Source organism: Triturus cristatus, chromosome 4_2 (genome assembly GCF_964204655.1).
Source record: "Triturus cristatus chromosome 4_2, aTriCri1.1, whole genome shotgun sequence".
NCBI classification, from domain to species: Eukaryota; Metazoa; Chordata; class Amphibia; order Caudata; family Salamandridae; genus Triturus; species Triturus cristatus.
In genome coordinates, this window is record NC_140586.1 from 407,994,128 (window position 1) to 408,016,117 (window position 21,990).

Here is a 21,990-nt window from a genome sequence, read left to right on the forward strand (position 1 = left end):
TGGCATAATACATGCTTCAGCCACTGGTAGGCCTGTGAAGTACCTATGCCCTTGGTACCTAAGGCACCATATACTAGGGGCTCATAAGGTACCACAGTATCCAATCACTAGTGCATCTAATATGCACTCCAAGTTGTTTAGAGAGAACAGAGAGACTGGGGCCCTGATTAGCAGGGACCCAGCCAGACTATAGCCAGAAACCAGTGTTAATATCACAAAAAAAGTGGGGGCAACATAAGTACAGATCCTACTCTCCTACAATAGTGTTACCCAGGATTAAGTAAAAACAAATAATAATAATAATCATTTTACACCAAGGAGGGAAAATCGATACGGGGACCATGAAGAAACTTTTTGGAGCTATAAATGTGCCTCGATTGGCTTGACTACAAAAAAGTTAAACGTAAAATCATTTCCAGTATGAACCATTAAAAGTGCTTTTCAAAAGAATTCCTAAACAATTTACTTATCAAGCGAATGGAAATGATAGAATGTTCAATACAAAGAAAATAATCTGTTATCCAGGGCAGAGTACTAAGATTATACTGTGATGGGGGGCTCAGCTCTTGGATGTTGGCAAAAGCTGGTAGGGCTGATTTGATGTGGGTGTCGCAGAATGACTCCAGATGGTCACTTTGATGGCTTTTCGGATGTACATGCTGGCAGTATTGCTTCCATGTATTCAACTCTTCCAACCGCTCCTATTCTGTATTTCCAACAGTTTTGGAAATCATGTTTTCCTGACCCACTGAGGTGCTATTAGGATTACTGCCATTTTTGCCTGCTTGTGTGTCTGTATCCCGTGCTGTTTCTTATGATTTTAGCCCTGTCTTCAAACATCTTTCCTTTTTATTTATCAATGATCCACACCTTCCTGAGGATGATCTTAACCCAACCAGATTGGTCTAGGACCTTGAATTCTTCCCTCCATCAATTATAGAAAGGATGTCCAAATCAAAAACAGAGCAGTCAGTACTGTACTTGTATTCTTATTCAGAAGTCTAATAGCGAGTTGGCTTTTCTTAAGTACCTGCATTTACACAAGGGCTGACTGTGGTTCCTTCAACAAGAATTCCCAGGATCTGGAAGTGCTTTCCTAGAAGCACCTTCCATGAGGATACAGATTTTTTCCACCATGTACAAGGTGTACTAAAAAGAGTACAGCCGTTTTTAAATTACCTAAATAGTACTACGTCACACAATGTTAAGCATTTCTTATGCACAATTCAACTGTATATCCATAAAATGTATCTAAAAATCATCACAACATAAAGTCCTAAGAGTCTCAGCACTTTAAAGGTTTACCAACTTAATTTTATTTCCACTAACCACGGAGTCCTAGCTCTCCGTGACCTTAAGTTCAGTCAACAAATACCTGGGCCCGCAAAAGGGGTCTTTGTGGATGTCTAATTGCCCCTGTTTTGCAATTATTTTACTTATTCGTACAAGAGGATCACCTCCCAATATCCTTTTGACATATACATAGAGAGGAGAGCCAAATCCCAAACTGTTACTGCAATAGAAAACTCTCATTGAAGGGTTGGACATGTTGATGTTTTAAGTCTTCTCCCTTCCATGTGTGACACCAAGACCTTTCATTCCCTCGCACGCTGAGACACTATCAACAATTCACATGGCATGACAAGATTCACTTTATGTATCAGTGATTCTTAACCGCACGCGTATCCAAATTTCAATAACTGCCACGTTTTTAGCCTGGAGATCACTTTTTTCACGCATCGCCCGTTACTAGTGCTTCTGTTTCATTGTAAGCAAGTTTGTGTGATGTTTAAACCCACGTCATGAGTTTTTTATTTGACACCGGGTTTTCACGTATATTTTACCGGGAGGTCACTACCTTATCTCGTTTAAACATTCCAATTAGGATCCTTTATTTCAACACTAGACTACAGTCTCTTCACCCTCTTTGATGTTTATACATGCACTTAACGATATCCTTGTCTTGGATTGTGACAAAGAGTGGTATTCTCGTTTATTTTATATATATAACCCCTGAGGAAGGGCACAGCCCGAAATGCATCGGGGTTGTTGTGTAACTCAATGTGAAGATGTTCGCACAGCGTAATGTGAAATCAACATTACAGGAATATAATATGAAGATGAATTAAAAGAAAATTTGAAAAATAATAGACAACGAAATTGGCCAAAATTCTAACTTAAGGATTTATTATTAATAAAAATAAATCAGCGGAGTGCCAGACGGGTGCGATTTTCCATGTTGGAGAATGTTCTTTCTATATAAAATTGTCACACTTCAGGATCAGGAGGTGATACCCACTGGCACCCTTAACATTAGGATCAGAGGAATCCCTCGTTTATAATTGATGTACACCTCTGGAGTGCGATTGCAATCTTTATTATAGTGACACCAAGATCCCCCAGCTAGGATGCATTCTGTTTTACTGCTCTAAGTCTCTTAGCCTGAAGCATTGAGAACTCGGGGTGTAGTTTAAATAGTAGTGCATCCAAGATGGCTGCTGAGATTTCCTAATCTTGTGCGATTTCCTAGTCTTGCAAGATTTTGGGAAACTACAGTATAATTAGTCATTCTTGATTTGTGGACGTGCTGGAGCAGCTCAGGGGGGTCAGGATCAAGCGATGTCTGCATATTTGTAGAAAATAGTCCGGTTTTATAATGAAATAAAGGTGGTATGTGGAACACATAGGTGCATGGCAACTAATGAGTATGAATAAAACATATATGCAACTAAAACAATTAAACAGTGTGCAGGTGGTTTCCAAGTCCCCCACAAATGGGATGATCGGAGATTCCACAGGAGGCACCAAGAGAGCGGCCAACAGGTTGCCTTTTCCTGCATGGGCTGGATGGTGGACTCCAGTGTCCTCTGGGCAGTGGACACCAATAGCCTGAGCAGTTCCCTGACAGATTACCTTCTCTAAAGTTTAATCACCTGCCTTTACTGTTCGGTCCATGATTTTCTTTTTTTTTTTTGTACTGTTGAAGCAGACTTTCACCTTGGGTTTAAAACACACAAATAAATAAAAAGTGTCCACCACATTGCAGCTTGCGAACTACGGCAACTTCTCAGCCCTCTCTGACTAAGGTCAGTGGACAGGATAGCCAAGCAGAAGCTCACAGGTATTTTACTTCTTCTGTGGAATTGCCCTGTAGAAAATGAGGAGACATGGCAGGAGGAAATCCCCAGTTCTCAGATAGAATTCCCATCTGTTAGACATAGCTGCTTTGACTTGTTGTTCCCCTGTCTTTTTTTGCTTCTGACCTCCTGTTTTGGGCTGTCTGCTCCATTTTATTTTTGCTGGTTTTACAACTCTGGGCACTTTTCCACTGCTGGCCAGTGCTAAAGTGCAAGTGCTCCCTGTGTAAAATGCGTATGTGATTTGATATCCATGATAGGCATATTTGATTTACTGGTAAGATCCTAGTAAAGTACACTGTGTGCCCAGGGCCTATAATTCAAATGCTGCTAGTGGGCCTGAAGCATGACTGTGCCACCCACATGAGTAGCCCTGCAACCATGTCTTAGAACTGCCACTGCAGTGTCTGTCAGTGCACTTTTAAACTGTCATGTCGACCTGGAAAGTGCACCCACTTGCCAGGCCCAAACCGTCCCTATTTCTACACATGTAAAGCACCCCTTAGGTAAGCCCAAGGTAGCCCTATGGGTAGGGTGCAGTGTATGTGAAAGGTAGGACATGCACTAGTGTTCTTTATATGTTCTAATAGTGAAATACTGTCAATTTAGTTTTTCACTTTTGCAAGGACTATCTCTCCCAAAGATTATCATTTGAGAGCTGCCCAAGTGTAACTTCCAATTGGGCAAAGATAGGGATTTGAAGTTTGGGGTCCCTGAACTCACAATTTAAAAAATACATCTTTTAGTGATCTAATTGGCTCTTTAAATTGCGTGTTTGAAAATGCCACTTTGTGGGCATTTTCTTGCTTTACCATTCTGTGCCTCTCTCTGCCTGTGAAATTCAAGTCTGGTTTAGACTGACAGTTGGACTGTTTGAGCATTTACTCTAGACAGTCACACAAAGGGAGCTGAGGTGTGCCCGGCATATCCTGACGGCCCATCACCAGGCTGATGGGTCTTCCTGAGCTACAGTGTTGGGAGGAGTTGTCACTGACACCTGAATAGGGCTGTGCCTGTCCTCACACAAAGCTGTCTCCACCCCTGTGTAGTGTGTCTGGAGCCCGGTCAGGGAAAAGGCAGGGTCTTGTGCACCACAAAGACTTTCCTTTGAATTCTGCCTACTTCAAGGGCATAAACCGGTATAAGTACTGGAGTTGTCACACCATAACTTCAGAACACTTCTGGACTAAGACGAGATTCTGCTAAGAAGAGCTGGGGAAGCTGTTGAGGGGAGCTGCCACTCTGCTTGTTACCGTGTGGTGATGACCTTTGTTTGCTGCTTTTGTCTTGGGATGTGAAAGGACTGGACTTTGTTTTCTGTATCCTGCTTGACAAGGTTCTCCAACGGCTTTTGTGTTTGTTAAGAAGTCTCAGGTCCATCAACAACTTCACCTACAGCCCCTGAATTCCTCTGCTGGGAGTTCTGACATGCCAAGTGGTACCAATTCCAGTTCTGGGCCCTTGGAGGTGGTTTTGCTGCAAAGGACTGAAGAAAATCTACATATTGACCTCCAGTGCCTGTTTTTCCTGATGCAGCACCGCCATGCGGCTGAATAATCAATGCATCGCCATGGTGCAGCCCGTAGATATGACCCAGCTCCTGCTGTGCAGCTGAAAGTTTGCCGCAGCCCGAGTCCCGAGCACTGTGTCGTCAACATCCTTGGCACACGCTCCGACTCAGACATAGACCAAGCTATGCGGCTGATGAAATTGACGCATCACCTGTTTGCGGCTGGAAAATTGATGCAATGCCTGTTTCACTGCCACTTCATCATCCCTGCTCATCCGGATTTTTATGCATCGCACCTGTGCAGCAAGTTCTTCATCGACGTTGCCGTCAGTAAGAAAGCAAGGCCAATGCAACACCTCCCCTGACAGTAAGGAACCGATGCATCACACCCTTCCCCCCCGCCCCCCATTCCCCCCATCGCTGCAGTAACGAACCAACGCCTCACTTCTCCTGGCAGAAAACTGACGCATTACCTCCAGTGTTTTCCTCTTTGATTTTGGCACATCCCAGGTACTTTGTGATAAAAGTGATGCATTCATAGTCTCCTATGGACTGAACTGTTATGAACCTTTTAAAAGCAATATCTTGATTTGTGTATGTTGGATTTCTTGGTCGTTTTGGTCTTGTTTTACTCAGCTAAATATTGGTTATTTTTCCAAACTGGTGTGGTGTGCTTTTTTAGTGTTTTCACTGTGTTACTGTGTGTTTATGTACACATGTTTACTCATTGCCTTTGAGATAAACCTGACTGTTCATGCCAAGCTACCAAGGGGGAGAGCAGGGCTTATCTTGGGCATGTAACTCCCTTATCCTGACTAGATTAAGGGTAAGCCACTGCCAACTAGAGATCCCTGTTTTTAAGACCATCTTTATGGTCATGTGGAATTTTTTAGGGGTGGGCGTAATTTGCGAAAGTGACTTTCGCAAATTATTGCGAAAATGTTAAAAATCTCTGCAAACACGCGGAAATATCGCGAAGATGCGGAAGTTTTTTTCCCACCCGTTCGCGGTATTTTCTGCGTGGTCGCGGCTCGCCAACTTACCCATGCGGTTGCTCGCGGGCGCGCCCATCTTGTTTTCACTCTTGTCGCGGTGCATGATCGCGAGAAGAAAGACATGATCGCGCGACCAATGACATTACTGCGGGCGCGAACTGTCGCGAGACAGCGCAAATGGCTACCAACAATCCAACATCTCGTGGAGAACGCGACCGGATCGGGAAAACTTGTCGGCGAACGCAGGGATTCAGGTAAGGCGATCGCGCGCGCGAGAATGTATTATTTTACAGCGCGAGCAAGAAACAAATTATCGCTAAGCTGCGGAATGCGGAAATTTTGACATTTTCGCGCTCTCCGCGGAACGCGAAAATGTCAAATTAACGCAATTTCCGCGAGCGGAACGGAAATTTAGCCCAGGCCTAGAATTTTTCCACCAACCCGTTGGCCTGCAGGTGTTCTGTGATGGAGAAATGGTAAGTCACACCGCTTCGTATATGAGGAGATGAAATCTGCTTCACTGTCAAGGACGGAACTCTTAGGAAATCAAATCCTGGAGAACATTACAAAGAGAGACCCTCACCTCTACCTTGGTAGTATTGCTGTTTATGAGTACTTTTTTATTTATTTATTTTAAATGTTTTATATAGCGCTGGCTAGACCCAGGGGTATCAGAGCGCTTTACAGGAGTGTGAGGAAGTACAGTATTTGGAACATTTGGACAAAAACATTGCAATAAGAACCAATTTAACAAGGAAAGCAGATAAATACGAATGCTATTTACAAAGGTACTAAATTAAGCTCACGTGGGTAGATAGTGATTAGGCTAGGGTGTGTGGGTGGAAGTGAAAAAGAGGATAAAGGAGGGGAATAAGGAGAGTGGGAGTTAGGGGAATAGGAGATCAGTGGAAGGCTGTGCGTGAGGCTAGATGTCATAATTAAAGGTAGAGGCAGGGGGCTTAGGGGGAGGGGAAGGAGTAGCATGAGGGAGGGGAGTTAGGAGTGAGAATGGGGAGGGGAAAGAATTGGAGGGCAATAGAGGGGAGCCTGACGGGGCGCAGAGTGGGAGACAGTGTCGGTGTACTGTCACTCTATACTTGGTGTCATGATCCTCCACAGCCAAAATATACTCATTGCCTGAAGGTGGGGGAGGAACCAGAGGGACCATCTATACAAGTGCTCCTCCATTTCTGTCTCTGCTGAACAGGAAACTTTTACCTCTTTTGACCATAATGAAAATGAGAAACTAAGTTATGAATTTCCTTTTACAAACGGCATAAGTTAGAGACATATGAAGTATGTTTTCCTTCAAAGGTGCCTATGTGGAGTAACAGAGTATTTCTAAATATTGCCCGCACAACACTATAGGAGACAAGAGAAAATTAGGTGTAGTTGTGTTTTATAGTCCTTTGATATTGATGTACTTATGTAGTTTATATATGGTCATTACATAATAGTTTTTGTATGAATGTTAATGTATTTTTGTTTTCTTCCAAGAGTATTTAGAGGAGATGAAGGAGTATGGACCAATTTTTACCTTGTGGTCTGCATCAGAAGAAGATCTGGCATCATCACTGAAAGGCATTGCCAGCTGCTTAGATAAGTGTTGCCGGGCTACTGAGCAGCAAATGTCTGGTCTCTCCTCAAGCCTTATTCCAATTACACATGAATATGTTCTCTACGGTGAAATGTTAACGGTAGGTTCGTTAGGCTAATTTCATTCTGGTACAATTAGAGAATTACATTGCCTTTATTAATAAGCATTCTAAGTATCAATATAGGAATTATTATTTTTTACATATTCTGTCCATAACTGTATATTATTGATTACTTGTACTTGCAAAATATTTTCTATCACTCTGGTCTAGGCACAGTTATGATTATGCTTAGAAAATACTCGGTCAGGGTCCTCTATAGTTTCTTGGCACCCCTGCAAGGGTTTCAATATAATATTTTCTGCAACTTGTCCATAAAAGGATAATGAAGAAGTGCGCTAGATTTTCATACTGGCTCCAGGACTATTTTCAAGGCCCTGCCACCTGGGATGCAGTTATGCCTCCTTTGTTAGTACTGGATTCAACTCAGGAGCATACTGTTGCCAGGGCCCTTTGCTTTCAGGAAGTAGGGCTTATCAGGCTTCAACTTTGATGCAGGAGCAGTACCTTGGCTGTTGGTCGTAGGTTAGCAGTGTCATTCAGCAGCTTTTGGAGCATCCTTTCTCTTCCTCCGCTGTTACACTTGCTGAGTCTCTTTTCATACTCTCTCCCTCCCATGGGTAAGTTATTGATCCTCACTTGAACACCAGGCATCTTCTCTAATCAGACCATTAGCTATGCTAAGTTTGCAGGTCGTTCTGACCCCCCTTCATGTAGCGAGGCAGACCTTTTTCTACTTGTGAAGGTTCAGCTGGTTGCCTAACTGGATGAACTTGTACTATGGCAGTTGTGGACCATTTCAGCCCCTCAGGCCTTATTGGACTGTAAACCCAAGAGTCTGCATAAACTCATTTTCTAGTGAGCCACTCTTTAAATAACCTAGATTTTGTCAAGATTCTCAGTGCTCAAAATAAAGTTAAATGATGAGCTTGTACACCCAAGCAACTAGTCATGTTTGGTACTCGAAAAGGCGATGTATGCTCTCAAGCAGTAATCATCTCATTATAACGATAACTTCTGCTTTTATATGCAGATTTCTCTGTTTTAAGGTGCTGTTCACATTTGGACCCTTAATGGCTATTTTATGGACAATGGATGTAGATGTCCGAATGATGAGCCTATATTCATTGGTAGAAAATGGTGCAATCCTGCAACTACAAGTATTGGAAAGACAGACAGCCAGTCAGTCTGTCAAGATTATTTCTTTTGATTTCTGCCACTCTAGGCAATAAAAACATGTAAGAACATCTTAAAATCCCACTACAGTTTTAAAAGATATACAAGGAAGTCACCTTTTGTTCATCATTCTGTCAAATACAGTAAAAAAGTTCCCAAGCTTAAAACATAACTTAGCTAGCTTACATTTCATTATGTAGCATATCTATACTTTGACTCTGTGCATGTTCAGTGCATGTTCAGTTCTCTAAAGGATGGTAATAGTATCATTCTTCCATAGTCATTCAGCGCTTCACAGAATAACAAAACATGGATCACCATTTGAGCAGCTGATGGGACATAGGTAGATAGTTTAAAAAGGAATTCATCTTTTGTTCAACACCACTCCTACTTTTCAAATCGGTAGCGCTGTCCTTGTTTAAATTACCTCCTGTGAGGAGGTTTTTACAAGGTTTGACACGTATTTCCCCAGTACCTTTTGTGATGGCATAGTAAGATGTCAGTTTGATCTTGACTTTCTTCAAGTGTTCTCCCATTGAGCCAATGCAAAGCTCTGAATACCGTCTTACTTGCTGTAGTTGCTTCAGCCACGTGCATGAGTGAGTTTCAGGCCCTCTCGAGGCAACTGCCTTGCACCACCTTTTTGTCAAGACAAATTGGTGTTGCGGGCATGGACAGCCTTTTTGCCAAAGATCATGATTTCTTTTTGTGTTGGCAATCCATCACCCTCCCAACATTTTTTGCTCCATCTGACCCCTCAAAAGAGGAGGAGAAACTCATAGGTTGGGGAGCTTTTACCTCAATCCCACCATATACCATTAGGTGATTGATAAGCTCTTTTTGGGATTCTCTGGGGCAAAGAAAGTCATGTGTGTGCAGAAGAGAACTTTGTGCAGCTGTGCAATACTCCGCATTACTATCTGCTATGCATTGTCCATAAAACAGCCCCCAGAGAGATTGATGACTCATTTTCCCAGAGCCAAGGCTGCTACCACTGCTTTGGTAATCAGAGTTCAAACATTCACAAAGCACCACTGCCTTGACTGGAAGGGCATTTCACCTGTTCTGTCATGCAGGACTTTTTGATCTGAGCCGATTCCAAAGACCCTTTACCTTGGAATATACTGCTTTGTTATCTATTGTAAAGGTGAGGAATCTGCAGTTAGAAGTAGCCATCAGATGTACAAGTGGATTTTCTGCTGTAACACTCTTTCTAGTGGATACCTAACCGCAAATTCTTTACTGCTCCCACATTTCCCTGTTCTGTGGATTGGTCACTTTTTCCATCTAAAAAGGCCCAGATTTAGAGATCTTAACATTGATACCTCTGATTACATTTCTGGGTCCATGACATAGGCTGCAGAGTTAAGAAAGAAACTGATGCCAGAGTGCAGGGGTGATGTTTATACATATTTATGTGCCAAATCCAATCTTGCTCTGTCACAGCTGGAGCACTAATCCTTTTTCTTTTGCCATAAGAATTCTCAATCAGTTGTCAGAATTTGTTGATTGTGTATGCTATAAAGCAATTCCCTACTCTGTTCAAAATCTTTACTTTACCTCATATTTACTTTGCCTAATCATTTTAATATATTGTCACCTGCATTTGTTTATACAAATGACTATATATATCTATATTGAATAATTTTAGAAAACAAACATGTAAAGGTGGGAATGCCCACCAAAACGAAACTCTTTCCCCTAACCCATTGGTGATTCCTTCCCTCTGCACATGCCCTGATTTATCCCTAACATTTCTATATGTCTGCTGAAGAAGGATCAGTGTCACAGTAGTTAGGCACTAATACCTCTATGACCTGTCATGCCTTGCTACCTTCTTACAATCAAGAAATAGTTGTTGACTTAGGAGGGTTTGTACTCTAAACCTTGCATGACAAATATATCCTCTAAAGTCTGGGTTGAGGTACTGTAGCACTGGGCCTCATAGTCTCTGAAAAATCCACTTTAAGCCTGGGGTCCTTTATGCTGATTTCTCATGGCCTAGTTTTGTCCATGACCTCTGTATCAAATGTTTATATGTTGACATTTGTTCTTTCCCCAATAAGGATATGATCATTTGTTTTGCATGCAAGAGCAAGTACAATGTTGTCTTTTCCCTAGTCAGGTATAGTAGGTTAAGCAAATTAAATCACTTTATTGGATCTAGGTAAAATATAGTTCATAATAGTACATGAACTACATTTCCATAAAGTGCCGGTGCATGTCCTGGAAAGTTACATATTGCATCAGTGCAGAAATTACAGAACAAGGGAAACATCAACAAAAATTGTGCTCCGATAATAAGAAAGAGGGAAAATTGAAACACAGCTATTAACATGGGAGCTAAAACCTCACATGAGGGTCCGCCAAGCACTCCAAGGTAGCATAAATTAATATAGCAGTGTATAGCCATTCTATAAATAATAAATTCACGTTAGTTTGTAATATACATAATGTTGATAAAAAAGATCCTTAAAAAGTTAAGAATACGATCTATTAAAAGCAGACTTGGATAAACATTCGGTCCATAATTAATGAAAAATAAAAGGAAGATCTAAAAATTGCTATCAAGATAGGTGGGTAGGAGATTTGATTGGAGATTTCTACAGAGTAGATCTCCTAGACATTAATAACAAACATAAATAGGATGCTACACTGTAGCACAAAAGATGATCAGACTGCATTTGAAGGAAATATAAAACACGGCAACCTAGCGTAAATTAATATTTTCGCATAAGAGGACTGATAAATCTTTTGCAGTGCACCGTATATAATTTGAAAAAAAGATAAAGTGCAGATTAATTTGTGGAGCTGTTCCATCACATGGGCAAACCAGCAGCTTGTTTGGGGAGAAATTCCAGTGGGGTGGCTCAGCATGTACAGGATGAGGTTTAATTGAAATCTTACTATTATAAAGCAATGTCATGTATTAGTAACAAACTCTAGATTGGAGTATATATCATAGAGGATAAAATGTATCTTAAAATATGTAAACACCATGAATTTATTACAGTTGCTTTCAAGTCTGTTGTTCCACCTTTTAATTGAAAAAAGGTTTTTCATGTGGGCATTCGGACTCGACAAACAGTTAACCAGGTTCATAAACAGAGATTGCAATCCCAGATCGGTCAATGTGTCTTTAACATATTGAATCCAAGCAACCTTGTTTACCTGATCAAGGGTTAAACAGTCCCTGATGATGCTTTGTGTCAAGACCACAGTTTCCCTTCTCCACAATGAGTGCCATAATAGAATCAGGGTGAAGCGCACCATATCCAATATATAAGGGGCATTCAACTCTTGGTGCGTATTAAAATTAGAGCAACTACTAGAAAGAACTAAAAGTTTTTGAAGAAGGAATCTTCAATACTTTGTAGGGCATCTACATTTCCCAGACCCAAACTCCTGCCCCATTGTGGCTGTAGGAAATCGCTTTTGCTGTGTAGATCTTTTGAATTGCCTTTGACCCTAATTATTTTTTTATATAAAAGAAAAGATGGCCAAAATACTTCTTTCTACCAGACGACATCTGTTCGCTACCATATTAGTCCAAGTGACTATACTATTAAATAAAACACCCAAATAGGAAATAGTTTGGGTGATTTCAGCTTTGCGTCCCGCTATATAAAAAGATAGAGATTTTTTAGACCGTTTACCTGTAACCAGGTAAAGGTTTTTAATTAATTTACTAAGAGGTCTAGGGATGACTTAAATGAGACATACTCATCAATAAGTTTGTGCAGTGCCACCCTTGTCCTGGCTATTAGTACTGTGCTATCTGCGTATAATAAGATAGGGGTACTCATTTGGTTCACCACAGGGACATCTATTGTAGAATCTGCCAGAGCTGTTTCCACACAATTAGTATAAATGGAGAACAGAAAGTGGACCAGAAAAAAGCCCTGTCTCACTCCCCTATTGATGGGGAACCGTCCTGTGTATTACCCCTGGCTTCCATACCTCACACACGCCGAGGCTTGGGAATACAGTTGACGAATAAAGGATATAATTTCCTCATCTACACCTATCTCTTTCATAATTCTCCAAAGAATATAATGGCAGACTCAGTGAAAGCTGCTGATAAATCCATAAACGCCATGTTGATTTTGCCTGTTTGGCTACAGTGTACTTGGCTGTAATCGGGATCAGATTTAGACATTGATCCAGGGTCCCTTTCACTTTCTTAAACCATTCTGTACTGGAATGAGGATATATTTTGCTGTGACCCATTCCTCTAATCTATTTAATAGTAGATGACCCAATAATTTAACTGTGCCATCCAGAAGAGAGATGGGCCTATATTTTTTTGGCATTGATTTACCTCCTTTTTTTATAGTTAGGAATAATGATGGTCTTTTTCCATGATTCCTGCGGCCCCACCACCGCAATTGCATTGAACACGGTAGTTAAGAAGGGTACCCAAAGGTCCAAACTAACAAAGAAGAAGTCTGTAAGGATTCCGTCCGGGCCTGTGGCCTTGGGGCTGCTGCATTGCAGCAGTCCACAACTCACCTCTGCCATAGTGAATGTTAAAGGGGGTAGAGGGACGTTAATTTCACCATTCGGAGGGTGTCCACCCTCTTTAGGGGGGACGCCAAATATACTGTGGTAATGTTCCACCGAGGTGTCTTTGTCCACGTGTACTTCTAGATTTGGGCCTGTGCCCTGTTTCACAAAGGGAGCATTAATTACAACCCAAAACTCTCCGGTATTTTTAGAGGATGCTGCATGTTGGAGGCTTTCCCAAGCCGCCTCCTTCAAGACTATCAGCCTAGTTTCCTTGTATTGATGACGCAGATGCCTGACCAAGACCTTGTCTCTTGGTTTACTTCTAAGGTCCATGTGTAGATTATTGAGTTTCTTAGTACAGGCTGCATCAAACCATCAGGGTTCCATGGGGTTAGGAGATGACATTGTACGTGACATATGGCCTGTTAGATTACTTGTCACTTCACTCAGAATTTTCTCAAAAGCTCGCGTTACACTAAGGATCAGTACACGGATCAAGGCAAGTAATTATGTCCCTCTGGGTGGTTCCTTCAACCAAAAGAATCAGTTTATACTTATTTATCTTAGCCCATTTAAGGACTATACCATTCTTTCTTGCTGTGTAGTGTGTGGGAACTCTCCTCAATGGATGACTGGATCTTTCTTTCCCTTTGGATTGACAAGTTATTGCAGCGTGGTCACTAAAAGCTGAAATGTGGGTTTTGATGTTATTAAACAGAGGTTTAGGATGGACTGAGACCACCAGATAATCAATTGTAAAATCTTGTATGCTAGTATCAAATGTTTTTTCGAGGAGATCAGTGATCTCGTCAGTGGGGTTAATCATTTCCATATTCCTTATGGTCAGGAGTCTATTTAATAAGTTACCATAGGAATTATGTTAGAAATGTGGTATTACTTCCCTGCTCCATTAATTAAGCAGCACATTAGTTTTATCATCCTACTGCAGCTATGGGCGTTAAGGTTGCCCATCCATACAATATTAAGGGGGTGATGATGTGTTAGCAGAGTTGTTTTCGTCACCTTCTCATGGGAGTCAGTCACCAGTGACATCTCACCCTTGAAGTTATTATTGTAATAATTATTTGGCTGCATATTGATACCTTCAGAACCTTCATTCATCAAAACATGGTAATGAGGGGACTCATTATAGAAGTCAAAAACTTTTTAAACTTAGAGTATTTCTAATCAAAGTAAGAAGGCCCCCTCATGCTCTGCCTGCTCTAGAGGGGATCGCTGGAGTGAGGAAGGCGCGAAATCCATCTATATAGGTTGGCCCAATTCCCCAAGTTTCTTGTAGACATATTGGGTCAAAAGAATTTATGTTCCTAACCTATTCGGGGTCAACCAGTTTCGACCTGAGCCCTGCTATGTTCCATGTTAATATTCTTATCGTATCATCACCGGAATCCAGTGCATCAGTAACCATTGGAGGGTTAGCTACATGATGGGTGGCCAACCTCTCTCCCCCCTGTCAATCACATGCTTCGAGACCTTCCAGGGCAGCAAATTGATTACTTGTATGTATTGGCAGGGTGTTTTGGTTATTATCTTGGATGCGAGAAAGGGGGTGAGTGATGGTGTTTCCGTGACCTAATTCCTTTATGTTTAGTCCTAATGGTCTATAGAAAAATCCTAATGGCAGTGCATGAACCTGTGTGGCAGTCGAGGGGCGGTTGGGGAGAATATTCAACAAGTGCCTCACAAGGTGGTGGTCATTAAAATGTTCTATTATGCAATCCCCTCTGAGTGATTTAGTAGAGTTACCCACCCAGGCACCATTCCTAGCCATAATGCTATGATTCGAAAGGTCACATCCCCCTTGGGCATACTTTGACCTTCAGTGTAGTGCTTTAAACATCAATTACTCTGTTGACTCTGAATGTGTATGTTTAAATTCAGGGGTATTTACCTGGCTGCTGGGGGAAGATCTAAATTTAAGTGGTTCTTCAGGTGGTTGGGGCCCTCCCAAGTTTCCCCTAATTGAAGCCGTCCGACTCTATTCGCTGTTTCCGTTCTGGTTAAAAAAGGGACCTTCTGCCCTCACGTCGCTGGAGCAGATTGTGGGGCATGCTTACTATAAGAGGAATTGTAGAAACATGAGCAGGATGGGTGCAATAGGTATCTATTAGGGTAGGCAGAGATCTTGCGGTATTCAATGGCATTGTCTGGGAGTAAGATTGATGGGACTGTTCCCCAGCACATGTTCTCCTAGGCCACCCTCGCTCTGGCGTTGGAGTGCTGAGCAGTCACACATAGCCATTCTCTGAGTAGAGACAATTGCATTAGTATTAAGGTTTGGTAAACCCAGAGGAAGAGCCTGCATAACCTCTTGGACCTTATTTGCCCCCTCTTGGGTTCCAACCCCTTGCCTGCCCATTAAGGTTAAACTATCTTCAATCCTTTTTAATCTATCTAGTAGGGGTTGAAGCAGTAGGGAGATGGCCTGTTCAATTTTAACATAAAGGGCCTCATTCTCAGTCGGGATAGCTAGGTTTGTGCCTGTCTTTGCATGTGTGTCCGATCATAAGGGCTTATACAAACTACCTCCCCCTCTTTTTTACTGGAGGTTCTGTGGGGGAGCTGCAATCTCCTCCACTGGAAACTGAAGGGTTGATATATAACATTGACATTAGGGGGCTGTGGGGGAGGGGCAAACGTCACCTATAGGCATTAAGACATTGTCCACACTTCCATAATTTGAAGCAGGAGTCTCACCTCTCCTACTGAGAGTTGCCACTCGGTTAACTTGATCTCCTTAGACAGGACTTCCACAGCTCTTGTGAGGAATGAGTCCAGGTTGTCAATGTTCTCAACTCCTTGTACGCTGGGTTTTGCCTTCCGTTTGCCCATTAGTTAATGATGACTGGAAAATAGCTGCACTCCTGTGGTAAGGTAGTTGTTAGGGGGGGTGGCCCAGCCCAGCCTCAAACGACCGCAGACCCCCCAGCCAAACTTTAAGGAGCACCTCCAGGTGTGTCAGGATGTCTGCAGCAGAGGCTTCCAGCCACACGGTATCCTGGGGGTTCTGGTCTGCTCCAGCAAGTTCCTCGACGTTCTTTAGGAAGTTGAGTGATAATGCCTCTGGTGTGATTCTGCCCGATACAGATGTAGTGGTGATGGCTGTGGGTCACTAATTCCTGTTTTACAGCACTGCTCTACCAGAGTCCAATTACTTCCAGACAGGACCATTTTTAATTAATTATCCACTTCTTATCTCGAACTTGGAACCGGGCATACGAAACCGGCCCCAGTCAAGAGGGGGGGACCCAGGCTCCTGCAGACTTTAACAGGCACAGACGGGCCTGCTCTTGGGTCTGAGGGCGATGTCAATGGCACATGGTTGGTGGGGAGTGTAGTCATCCACCTCCCCAGCATGACAACAGCAGTTCCTGGCATCAAGGCAGCAATGGTGAAATGAGGGCCCCGTGCTGCGGGACGCCTCTTGCCACTTTATGGCTCTCCGGCACCTGAGGGCGACTTCAATGGCAGGGGGTTACTGGGGAGTGTAGTCCCCCATCTCTCCAGCACGACAACAGCAATCTTTGGCAGCAAGGCAGCAACGACACAATGAGGATTAAGCATTAGAGATAGTTGACTCAGAAGCAGTATATCGGAGCAGCTCTCTCTGGCTCTCTGGTTGTTTTCCGTAGTCTATTGAATCCTTTCTGTAGTTTCAGTCCTGAATTTCCCCAATATTGGTCAGTTCCAAAGAATGTGTAGGGGAGTACTCTTTTCACCTCCTCCAGTATTTTCTACTTCTTACAGTATCTAGGACATGCAGTCTAGCTAGTGTATAGTACCAGCCATAAAGTACTTTGTAAATTGCTCTCTTCCATAGTGCATGTCCAGCAAAATTATGTACTATGGTAAAGACCGTGTTAGAAATTGTGTTCCTGGTTGACTGGGGTGTGAGCCCTGGTCAAGCAGTAACCATAATCTTAGTCACGGTAAGGCACCAGCAATCCCCAAATTAACCTGCGCTCACCATCTGGTAACTTGGCACAGAGCAGTCAGGCTTAACTTTTGGGCAATGTGTAAAGTATTTGTGCAACACTTCAAAAATTAAAAACAGTGAAAACACCACACAAAAAGATCCCACACCAGTTTAGAAAAATAGAGAATATTTTACTAAATAAAACAAGAACATGAGATATCAATTAATATAATATTATGTTTTAAAGGATAAATTATAAAATAGGGCTTAAAAGCAATAATCACATACTTGGGATATCTGGTTGTGCTGGACTGGGACAAAGTCGACTGAGATGCAGAGACCTTGTGCAGTGGTGGTTCTGAAGACAATACATTGGAATGATCTACACATCAGGGGTGCCCCCATGTGGCACACACTAGCTGACAGCCCTGGTACTCAGTTTATATCTGATGTCTCGTGTGAGTATTGGTGTCCAATTTTTGTTGCTCCCAAAGTAATGCTAGCCGCCACCGTAGCAGCCGCTTCTTGCGGCCCCCAGCAGTGTGTGCTCGGGCCGACTGCATAGTGTCTCACACGCTGCTTATGTTTGGGAGTTGCCCAACGCTCCCCGCTGGCTCATTGATTTCCCGTCCGTGGGCCACGACCACTCACTGCCTCAGGCATGGCCTCCTAGATATTGTAGATTTCGTGCTGACGCTGCCACGCTGGCTGTACAGGCCTCTCCCAGGTGGGTGCACCGGTGTGGGCGGTTGTCTCACACCGTGTCGCTGCTCAATTTTCAATCCCTTTGCGAGCCTTGTTTCTTAAGTGCTCATGATCTGCTATTTGGTGATATATTGTACTCGTATTAACACAGGATCATGCAGGATTGTTGTGGCGGCCGAAGGAGCTCACTCAGAGGGCGGCCTTTTTTGGACTCTGCAAGCTCCGCCCCTTCCTGACAGAATCTTCACAGGTCCAGGGTCCAGAAGTGGTGGGGTCTGAGGTCCAGCTCTTATACCTAGTGGTGCCTTTACATTGGGGAGATGTCAAAGAGAGTGCTTTGAAGTGCACAGATGCCCACCCTGGCTCCAGGCGCACTACAGAGGGTATGCAGCCCTTTGTGAGGGGACAGAACACAGCCTATTCAGGTGGAAGTGAGGCTCGGTCCTGCTCCTCCCTCCCATCCTGCCAGGATTACTCATCAGGTCACATCAAAGCTCCCATTGTGTGTAGCTGTCTAGGGGAAATGCACAAAGCCCAGCTGTCACCCACCAGATGTGATCAGAGACAGGCAGCAGGCACCAAATGGCTACTGCAAGAAAATACCAACTTTCTAAAAGTGGCATTTTCAGAATTGCAATTTAGATCCGACTTCACCATCAGTTAGGATTTTAAATTGTGATTCCAGATGCACCAAACTTCAAAAGCCTATCTCTTCACATTTGAGAATTACACTTAGAAAATGTAATACAGTATTTCCAATGTTACCCTATGGGAGAGATAGGCCTTGCAATAGGGAAAAAAAGTAGTGCACCTTACTAGGGACAGAGTCCAAAGCCAACAAAATTAAACCATCAAAAAGGGGAGGAAGAAGGCAAAAAGAAGGGGATAAGACTGCTGAAAGGGCCATTTCTAACAGACCTCTTGCCGTTTTGTCGTCTCCTGTAAAGACCATTTCTTTTTCCATTGCAGTTGACATGGGTGTTTAGGGTTTGTGTGACATATATTAATAAGAGTGTATATTTTGTAAACTGAGTGGTGTGGCAAGGTCAACTTTTAGATAGACCTTTATAAAGGGACCTGTGCCCTTTTAGCTCTGGTCCTCTCCTCTGTGTTCTCTACTGCCTCCATTGGAAATAATGGAAGCCCTCTAATTTCGGGACCATAGGTACTTTTAATGTCCTCAAATGAGCCAATATTGCCCTTAGTTTGAAGGTCCCTTAACCTATGACTCCTCCTCCCTCCCTGCAATAGTGAAACAGGATCTATCTAAACCTGTATGGAAGTTTTATCTTCAGAAGAGCGGAGTTCAAGGAGAGGGCTGAATCATTAAGCCTGCTTTGCAAGTCAGCTCACCCCACGCATTCAGGGTCAAGTTTGTAATAGGAGAACTGTATAGAATGTCACCTCACTAACATGTTGGGAGCTAGGGGACCTCACCCAGGGCCATATGTAGGTAGCGAAATACTGGTCGGTAACGGCCGAAATTCGGTAAATATCCAGTTACCGACTGGTATTTAGGCAATTGAGATGTAGGAGTCCAAAAAGAAGGATTCGGTAAATACCGATTCTTCGTTACCGAATTCTAAATTACCGATTCATAATTGCCGAATTCATATTTACCAATTCGGTAAATATGAAATGGTAAAACGATACAAGAGATGTAGGTAAAGTCGGTATTACCGAATTCCATGAAATTCGGTATTTAAGAGTCGGTAATTAACACAGAGTGAAATCAGGTGATAAACAGCCACAGTGCATATAAGCAATCCCAAAATGCAACAGCGTGAACACCATGGCCGCTCTGTATGTGATTACAAGGCGCCTACGTCCACAGGCAGCAGATCTGAGGATTTGGAGACGGGAGGAACGCATATACAGACAGCGCATCACACTCTATCAACAGACTGAGGCTGAGATACATGAAAGGTACAGGCTACACCCCCAAACCATCATGGACCTGATAAGGGACCTGCACCCACTCCTGGACCATCCAACAACAAGGGCGCATGCCATACCACCACATGTGCAGGTGCTCTGTAGCCTACATCTACTCGCATCTGGCAGTTACCAGGGGGTGATAGCTGCGGTAGGCGGGGTATCCCAGAGTTGCCTGTCCCGTTTCTTCAGGAAGTTCCTGGATGCCATGATGCAGAGAATGCCCCACTACATTAGCTTCCCAAACACACAGGGTGAACTGCAGAAAACAAAGACCGACTTTTACCAGATGGCACAGTTCCCGCATGTCATAGGCTGTATTGATGGCACACACATTCCAATCTGCCCACCAGCAGCCACAGAGCACATCTACAGGAACAGAAAGTCCACCCACTCCATAAATGTGCAGATAATCTGCGATGCTGGCAACATAATCACTGATATCGTAGCTAAGTTCCCTGGGAGCACCCACGACTCCTTCATCTTCCAGAACAGTGGGATCTACACACGACTGGTTGCCGGAGAATTTGGAGAAGGATACCTGCTAGGTAAATCACTGTGACACTCCCTAATACTGATCGCAAATGAATGTGTATTGAGGCATGTGACTAATGGTACTCTCTTACTCACCTAGGCGATAGTGCATATGCCGTGCGGTCATTCATCCTCACTCCCTACCTGCACCCATCAACCCTGAGTGAAAGACGATATAATGTGGCACACAAATCAACACGCAACGTGGCGGAGCGCACGTTTGGACTATTGAAAAGCAGGTTCCGCTGCCTCCACCAAAGCGGAGGCGCACGCCAGTACACACCCATCATCTGCTGCAAGATCATTGCCACTTGTGCAATGCTGCACAACCTTGCCACGAAGACAGGTACAGAGGTGGAAATAACAGATTTTGAGGACAATGACTATGAGTCTGCACAGCCAGAGCCCAACGCAACAGGAGTGGCAACAGATGGGAGAGAGAGACGGGCAGAGATCACTTGCAACTATTTCTAAGTAAGTAAGGGGACACAGCCAGTAGTTGTATGCCATGACGTAGTTTTATTCATGCGGCACTACGCCACAACACAACGCCACAACTGGCCTATCAATAATGTGAAATCAAGAGTTTGAAGTCAAGGGTTACTTCACCCCCAACTGTGTCCTGCAATTGTGTGCAGCATCCGTGTCTGCGCCCACGCACTACAGTGCGGGATGCCAGTGATTGAGTGTCCTCACTGGCTGTGGGACCAGTGGCAGCCCCATGCCGTCTGTTACTCCTCCGTGTGTATGTGACAGGGGGGGTAATGCTGCTCCTACTGGTGGTGTCTTCGGTGTCCCCAGCATCCACAGCACCAGTTGTGGCAGACTGGCTTGTTAGCAGCACCTCAAGTGCACTGGTTACCCTCACCATCCCCCTTGACACATCATTGCTGCAGTGCGCAAGCCCCTCCTGCATTGCCACGGAGTGCCTGCAGAGCAGCGAAGTGGCAGTTGCCAGGCGGTTCACTGCCCTTGTGTGGTGGTCTTTCTTTTGCCTCTCCCTTTGCCGTGCTGCTCTGTCCTCATCCATCTTTGTGCACAGCAGCATGATGGACTGGGACATGTCCCGCATGCCCGCAGCCATCTCCCTCATGCCCTCAGCCATTGTGCTTATGCCCCTGTCAATGTTGCCCATTGTGTCATTGAGGCCCTTCATTTGGCGCTGGACTGACAAGATTGCCTTTCCTTGTAGGTGCTGCACCTTGACCATGGTGGCCTCCAGCCCTAAGAATACCCCATGGCTCTCACCCTGTGGAAGTGGACTGCGCACCAGGGCCCTGCGGCGACGTCTGGCACCTGTGTGTGCTCCCTCAGAGGCGGAGTGCACACCGGCATGGCAACCATCCAGTGGCACAGTGGATGTTTCCGCAGCCCTCGAGTCTTCTGATGAGGACTCTGAGACATGTAATCTGGCAACAGCACGCCTCCTAGACCTGAACAATGCAGGTGGTGTCGATGCGGGTGAGGCCAGCAGGATTGGCGATGCTGGATGTGGTGGCGAGGCTGGCTGTGGTGGCGTGGCTGGCTGGCTGTGGTGGTGAGGCTGTCTGTGGTGCTGTTGTCTGCCCAGAACTCGTGGTGGTCTTCTCTGAGCTGTCCTTCCGGGGTGCCCTCTCTCCCTTCTCCTGTGCAGTCCTGCGCGAAGTATCGCCTGTGGACAGAAATTCAACATCAGCTCAGTGTACCTGCAGCCCTGCATTGCTATCATCATAATACATATCTACAACACTCTCTCATTGTCCTATGCCTGCTTATCGCTAATGTGTGTAACATGCCTAGTTGTTCTGCACAATTATTGTCATGTTTGGGGTTTCACAGACTACATCTCCCATAATGCATTGCGGGTATGCACTAACACCTGTACTGGAGTGGGATTCTCATTGGCCAATTGGGGATT

The 21,990-nt window shown here is 44.0% G+C and overlaps 1 protein-coding gene across 2 annotated transcripts in view; it reads left to right on the forward strand.

The window, feature by feature from the left end:
• The window catches only part of SNX7 (sorting nexin 7), a 221,767-nt gene that overhangs the window by 76,133 nt on the left and 123,644 nt on the right, over positions 1 to 21,990 (forward strand). For both annotated transcript variants that reach the window (XM_085601857.1, XM_085601858.1), the window contains exon 6: positions 7,140 to 7,339. In XM_085601857.1, the coding sequence (XP_085457983.1) occupies positions 7,140 to 7,339 (200 nt within the window). The remainder of the gene's footprint in view (positions 1 to 7,139; positions 7,340 to 21,990) is intronic.